General features: G+C 44.8%; 1 protein-coding gene across 1 annotated transcript; it reads right to left on the reverse strand.

Moving 5' to 3' along the window:
• Nucleotides 1-3,240: 3,240 nt before the first annotated feature.
• LOC139599905 (gallinacin-9) lies at nt 3,241-6,179 on the reverse strand. Its single transcript, XM_071447625.1, has 2 exons — nt 6,037-6,179; nt 3,241-3,374 (listed from the first exon to the last, which is right to left on the reverse strand). Exons 1-2 carry the CDS (start codon nt 6,092-6,094, stop codon nt 3,241-3,243), a joined length of 192 nt encoding a protein of 63 aa, XP_071303726.1. The 5' UTR covers nt 6,095-6,179.
• Nucleotides 6,180-7,546: the final 1,367 nt, after the last annotated feature.

Here is a 7,546-nt window from a genome sequence, read left to right on the forward strand (position 1 = left end):
TGGCTGGTTCAAGCTGCTCATGATGACTAGTACTGGCTTCAAAGGACACATCTCTTAATGTGGTTGCTGTCCTGAAACCTGGGATTTTTTGGGTCAGATTCATAGGAAACCTGCATGTTCCACCTTGCAAAGACTGCCTGGTCCCATAGTCAGAATAACAGCCTTAAAGTCATGTTGTTCTCCCAGATTTTTTTCCTATGGTTTGATAAACTTCATCTTCTAGACAAAATCAAAATATGTGGTCTAGTGAAAGGTGTCCCTGCCCATGGCAGGGAGTTGGAACCAGATGGTCTTTTAGGTCCCATCAAATAAAAATCATTCTTTAATTCTGTGATTAATTTATTCTTTTCCCCCTCAAATTACTGGAATCCTAAAGTTTGCCCCATATCTTTATTCCAATGTGAAACTGCAGCAAAACATATCCCTGAATATTTACACTCTGCCTCCACTGATTCTAACATTTAATTTTCTGTTTCTTTTATTCTTTGTAAAATGCTGCAGATTTATTTTTGGAGGCTCTTACTTAAACTTTGTTCAATATTAGTAGCAAGAGATGTTAAAAACAAAACTTGAGCCGCAGAAACTCTTTTCCATGCTAAAAATTCCAAGAGCAGTAGGAAGCTTCAGGCACAGGATGTGGCCAATTCATTATTAATTAAAATAGAAAAGCAATTTATTATTAAAATTCAGCAGCAGCAGGACTGTGAATATCCTGAAGAGTTAGATTCAGGAATATCAGCCCTTGGTGCTCATTCAATCCCTTCTATGTATTTTATTTAATTTCTTTCCTGGTTGTAAGCACAAAATCTGAAAGTTTCTTCCCTTTTTTTTTTTTTTTTTTTTTTCAGTATGATTAGTGACCATTGACATCTCAGATGGGCTACCTAGAGCTCCTGGCAACTTAAGGGATGTATCATCTCACTGGAAAACCTAGAATTCTGAGCAGAAAATATGCATTTGACCCATGCAGGCACACACCACAATGTCAACAACAGAAAAAGAACAAACCCCTCCACAAACAGCCTTAATGACATGAAGAAACACCAAAGCACTTCTTGAAAAGACCAATATTTTTCATTTTTAAAAATGTTTTGCTGCTGAAATTTTATTGTGTCAACCAACATCTGTCCCAGAGATCACCAGCATGCAGGGGTCTGTGCCCGTGAGAGGATGCAAGGTTCTTCCTTTGGCCCTCAGAACAGCTCTTTTATTATTGCTATTATTATTTTATTTTCCTTTTGCAGTCAGCAATAATGTGACTAATTCCAGAATGCTCAGCTAAGGTGTTTATATTTCATAGTCTACACATCTCAATAAATTTTAATAAACTTGTCCTGGAAGATCTGTGTTTGATCCTTATCCCTGTGAGGAACAATCTCCTTATTCCTGTGAGGAATTCTCTTGCTGTGCATTTTGTTGGAGGGTCTCACCTAGAATCAGTGTGAGATGTGCCTTGTGGAAAACTTATCCAAGAAAAGGGGAGAGGAAAACAAACCCATGTGACAAGGAAAATGTCCTTGTCCTAATCATTATTAATTTAACCAAGAATAACATCAAGGCCAGGTTGGGCAGGACTTGGAACAACCTGGGACAGTGGAAGGTTTCCCTGCTGGGATGGAACTGGATATCTTGAAAGTCCTTTCCCACCCAAACCATTCCATGATTCTGTGATTTTCCAAACCCACTGTGATGAGGCCAGTGCAGAGCTGGCACAAACTGACCAGGCTGAGCACCCATGGAAGTCCTGAATCCCTCCAGGAGCTCCTGGCATGGAGAGCAGGGACACCTTGAGTCCCCCCCTGTCCCAAATCCTTGTGGCCTTTGCACTGGGAAGGGGAAGGGAAGGAGGGGATGAGTCTTGGTGATGAGAATCCAGGCTGATGGACACACAGCCCAGTGCCTCCAGACAGAGCAAGGCAGGGAAAAACAGCCTAACCAGTTTGGGATACAGAGAAATCAAATTCCATGGACATGATGCTTGTCTACACTAAACAGAGACAGCAGGAGCAGACTCTTGTGACTCTTGACTCACACAGTTTCAAGCCCTTTTGCCACCCTGGGGTTTTCTCTGTATTCCAAATATTTCAGGTTGGGCTGGCAGATGCAGCCCTGGACAGGAGCGCAGGATTGAGATTGTCTCCTGAATCCCAGCTCTGGGCTGGAATGGCAGCTGGAATGGGGTTTAATGCTTTTCCAATTATTAATATAAATGTTGCCACATAAATCACTGCAACACAGGGTGATTTAACAGGACTTGATGACACATGGACTTAAGGGAATTAAAAAAAAATCATTTACAGGCTGATTTTTATAGACAACAAAACCAACAAAATCCACCCTGACATACATGAGCAAGTATCAGCAACATGGTTTCACAAGAACTTGCTTTTATTAGAATTGAAACTGCAAATATCTTTACTGGACAAGAACTCCTCCTCAGATGTTCTCATGTTCCTGAGAGCCTCCATCCCCATGGGAGAGGCTCCCCAGGGCACTGAGGACAGGATCCATCGATGTCCAGAGATGGGAGATGTCTCAGATGTCCAGAGCTCTTGTCTGAGTGGTCAGAGAGGTGTCAGATTTAGGAGCTGGGGGTCCTGCAGAGAAAATTCAGGTGCTTAGCTCATCCACCAAACAAATAAATTACACCTTGACACCTCAGACTGATGGAGACATCAGGGACCACATGAGGGTAAAGACAGCTGGAGACTCTGAGCTGGACCTGTATCTCCGGCCAGGCAAGAAAGACAACCCAGATAAAATAGAGAATGAGGCTTTCACCTCTCAGCACACACCACAGCTGCTCACTTGCGGCTGCTGATGCCCAGAATACCAGGGACACCTTCCACTATCCCAGGTTGCTCCAAGTCCCATCCAACCTGGCCTTGAACATTTCCAGGGATGGGGCAGCCACAGCTTCTCTGGGCATCCTGTGCCAGGACCTCACCACCCTCACAGGGACAAATTTCTTCCTAACATCCAATCCAGATCTGTTCTCTGTCAGATTGAATCCATTGCCCCTTGTCCTGTCACTTTTGCAAACAGCCTCTCCTTTTCTCTGGAATATTCCAACACCACAAAAACTCCGTTTTGTTTTCACCACACACCAACCCCAGCAATTAGCAGGTACTTTTCGGATATTGTAGGGGTCTGGAGAAGGGGCTCTGATGCTGAAAAGAGGAAAAGCCCGGTGATTCTTCTTGCTTTTAGTACAGCAGCCCTTCCCCAGAGGAATTTCTCTTACCATTTGCAGCATCTTAGCTTCCCACCGCGGCAGGTCCCGATGTCAACCAGAGGAGCAGAGCAGGGCACGAAGGAGCAGGAGCCCCGGCTCTGCCTGCAGGCCAGGGTGTCTGCGGTTTCCTGGCTGTAAGCTGCAAAAAAATAGGGAAAATTCATGTTTGTTTGTCCTGGCAGAGGGCTGGGGACTTGAGGCATGAGATTTACCTGGCACTGTGTTAAGGTTTTGTCATCAAATTGGATTCCATCCCTAATTTGGAAAGCATCACAGCTTTATTCTAAATCAGGCCTCTAACATTACAACCACTTTGTCCCAGTAGTTCTGGAGTCCTTTCTCTTAATCACATTTTGTTCAAGGATTACATGTTTTTGATGTCACTCAGCTGATTTTTCTTTGGTTTCCCTTATCTCTTAAATTAAAAAGCCCTGTATTGTTTTATATAATCTTATGAAGATTATAGTGTTTTATATAATCTATAATCTATATAATATATATAATATATAATATATAATATATAATATATAATATATAAAATCTATATAATATATAATATATAATATATAATATATAATATATATAATCTATATAATATATAATGTATAATGTATAATATATAATATATAATATATTATATATTATATATTATATATTATATATTATGTGTTATATATTATATATTATATATTATATATTATGTGTTATATATTATATATTATGTGTTATATATATTGTATAATTAATAATATAATCTTTTTGAAGAGATAGAAAATAACCGGTGGCCTTTCCCAGAGATTCTACTGGAATTGTGCCAGTCCTGCAGCCATCTCAGGGATCACAGGGTGTTTTGATATGAATAACACATTTTGTGGTGCATGAAGTAGGAAAAGCCCAGGAAGGCAATCCCAAAACTTGTAGTAGAGATTTTGTCTCAATGGTTCTATATTTTTTTTTCTTTGAGTATTCAGACATTTGATGGTCTAAGAAAGCTGGTACAAATTTGAGACTACTGCAAATCAAATTGAGACAACTTCAGCTGCTTCAAAGACACCCAGATAGCCTGGAATGATACATTGGCTCCAAAACCACTTAATGCACATGGCCAATACCGAGTTCAGGCAAAAAGCAACAGTCAGGATAACATTTTTCCCAAAAATAGATGAGGTCTCCTAATCTAGAATACACAGTTGAGGGTATGTGCATGAGAATGAGAGAAGAGAAAGCTCTCATGTTGACAGGTTACATCTTTAGTATTATTCTAACAATTGCCTCAATAAAATCCTCAGGGAATTGTTCAGGTTGGAAAAGGGTCCTTGGATCCTCCATAACCAGTGAGTCCAACCATCCCCAGCACTGCCAAGGCCACCACTGACCCATGTCCCCAAGTGCCACATCCACATGGCTTTTAAATCCCTGCAGGGATGGGGACTCCATCACTGCCCCAGACAGCTGTGCCAGGCTTGGAGAATTTCTGGTGAACAAATGTTTCCTAATATCCGATCAAAACCTCCCCAGGTACAACTTGATGTAATTTTCTCTTGTCCTGTCCCTGTTTCCCAGGAGCAGAGCCTGACCCACCCTGGCTGTCCCCTCCTCTCAGGGAGCTGTGCAGACCCACAAGGTCCCTCCTGAGCCTCCTTTTCTCCAGGCTGAGCCCCTTTCCCAGCTCCCTCAGCCCCTCCTGGTGCTCCAGCCCCTTCCCCAGCTCCATTCTCTTCCCTGGACACACTCCAGCCTCTCAGTCTCTCTCTCTCCATGAGGATTCCAGAGCTGCTCCCAGCACTGGAGGTGCCCCAGCAGTGCCAGCACAGGGGACAGCACTGCCCTGCTCCTGCTGCCACCCCAGAGCTGGGACAGCCCAGGTGCCTTTGGCCTCTTGCCCACCTGGGCACACCTGGCTCATGTCCATCTGCTGCCAGCAGCACCTCCAGGGCCTTTTCCAGTTTTTGAGCCACTCTGCCCCAGCCTGGAGCTGCAGGGGTTGATGTGAACAGCACTTGGCCTTCTTGACCCTCACACAATTTGCCTCATCCCATGGATCCAGCCTGTCCAGATTCCCCTGCAGAGCCTTCCTGCCCTCCAGCAGATCAACACTCCCACCTGACTTCGTGTAATCTGCAAATTTGCTGAGGTTTCCCTCAGTCCCCTCATCTGGATCATTCATTAAGATATCAAACAGGACCAGCCCCAGTACTGAGCCCTGGGGAGCACCGCTGCTGTCAGCCTCAGTTGGATTGAACTCCAGTTGGACTGAACTCCATTCCCCACACCTCTCTGGGCCTGGCCATCCTGATAGTTTTTAACCCAGTGAACAATGCACCCATCCAAGCCAGGAGCAGCCAGTTTCTCCAAGAAAACTCTGTGGGAAATGGTGTCAGGTATTTAACAAAATCCAGCTAGATATCTAAATCACCAAATGGGACACCTTGTCATAGAGGAGATCAAGTTGGTCAAGCAGGATCAGCTTTTCATGGACCAACTCTGGCTGTGTCCTGGGTGTTCTGTACATGCCACATGAAGGCATTCAAGCTGCTCCAAAACTTTTTCTGGCACCAAGGTCAATACAGGACCATCCTTTTTTTCTTATTTTGTCATCACATGCCAGAAAGAAACCATCGGTAGGAATATCAAGAACTGATAGCTTGAAAATTAGGACAATGACCAGGGAAGGGGAATTCTAACAGGAAAGTCCCGGATTCCAGGAGCAGAGAGGTAATCTGACCCTCAGCACTGGGATCTAAAGAACTTCTCTGCATCCTCACCCTTTGAGCCTCCATCTCATCTCTCTTCAGCCTTACCTGGAGCAGCCTGGAAGAGGAAGAAGAGAACAGCAACGAGGAAGAAGAGGATTCTCATGACTGGCAGCTGGCAGCAAGGCAGCTTTGGCAGGGATGGAGACAACACCAGTGTGAACAGAAGCTGTCCAAGACCGAGCACAGGCAGTGCCTCTGCATATAAAGGCTCTGGGGCAGAACAAGGGGGCGGAGGAGTGGCTGCCTGGAGAACAGAGGGTTCATTGCCCTGTTCCCATGGAGATTGGTGAGGTAGGGAGGTGTTGCAACCTCTCACGTTAGGAGATGCCCGGCCTGAGCCGTGACCATGTCTTGCTGGCTGACCCGAGCAGCCAAACCAACCCATGCCAGCTGGTGGGCTGTGCCCAGGGAGGGCAGGGGATTGGAGCAGGAGGGAGGTGGGTTCCTGGGATCTGCAGGGCTGTAAACCATGCAGAACTGATGGTGCCCTGTGGCTCTTGGCCATGGTCTTGTGCCAGCTTGTCCTCCCCCTCAGCCACCAGGCAGGGTGAGCAAAGGAGAAAAGTCCTCCTTGGAGGCAAGAGCATGGGGTGGCAGGGGAAGGGGCAATGGCTTCAAGCTGAAAGAGCAGGTTTAGGTGAGATATTCAGGCAAACTCCTTGACTGTGAGGGTGGTGAGACAACAGAACAGGTTGTTCTGAAAAGCTGTGGCTGCCCCATCCCTGTACAGGGAAGTGTTCAAGGACAGGTTGTACAGGGCTTGCAGCAACCTGGGATACTGGAAAATATTCCTACCCAGGTAGGGCTTGGAATAGGAAGAGCTTTAAGGTCCTTTCCAACCCAAACCGTTCTGTGATGATGGAGACAAATGCAGGAAAGGATCAGAGATTTAATCCTTGCTTGGGTTGGAGTTGTAGGGCTGCAACAGAAGGAGCCAGAGTAAGACTGAAAGAGTCATGGATATCCCCCTTCCTGGCTATGAAACTGGCATTTCCAGGAGGTTTTCCAGCATGGTTCACAGCTCAGTCACTCTCTGTGCCTTTTATTTGTGAGTTTAGCTATGGATTTGTACCAAATGTCACAGAAGTCATTAAACAGAAAGGACTGGAAGAGACACCTCTGTGTGTTGTGCCATGCTATCATAAGAGACAGATCCTAATTCCCTCCAGCAACCCCAAAGATCTGTCTGAAAACAATGATATCATAGTGTCAGCCTTCTTCCCAAATCTAGTCTGCATGGTGTGTCTAAAACTACTCATTCTTCCCCAAATTTTCTTGATTTAATGACATTTTCCCTTGCTGTCAATCACCTTGCTGAATGTGGTTATGAAGAGACTCACATCTCTGATTTCACAGATTCAACATATCAAACCCACTTCTGTGTGGTGTCTGCACCTCTCTTATCACCTTGTAACTTATTTCTGTATCTGAAAATAAAATCTAGTGGGGTTTTTTTCATGCATGTGAAGGTCCAGCCTTATCTAAAATGGACCAGAAGAAGTGTCACCAGAATTCTGTAAAGGTCTCTTAACCCTTGTACCTGTCACCAAGAAAT

The sequence above is a fragment of the Agelaius tricolor genome, unplaced genomic scaffold, assembly GCF_023055355.1.
Source record: "Agelaius tricolor isolate 1412-34295 unplaced genomic scaffold, bAgeTri1.0.p SCAF_1, whole genome shotgun sequence".
NCBI classification, from domain to species: domain Eukaryota; kingdom Metazoa; phylum Chordata; class Aves; order Passeriformes; family Icteridae; genus Agelaius; species Agelaius tricolor.

Coding starts and splice junctions, on each gene's coding strand:
- LOC139599905 (XM_071447625.1), bottom strand. CDS start 6,094: ATGAGAATCCTCTTCTTCCTCGTTGCTGTTCTCTTCTTCCTCTTCCAG. Junction 3,375..6,036: donor CCTCTTCCAGGCTGCTCCAG/GTAAGGCTGAAG, acceptor ATTTTTTTGCAG/CTTACAGCCAGGAAACCGCA.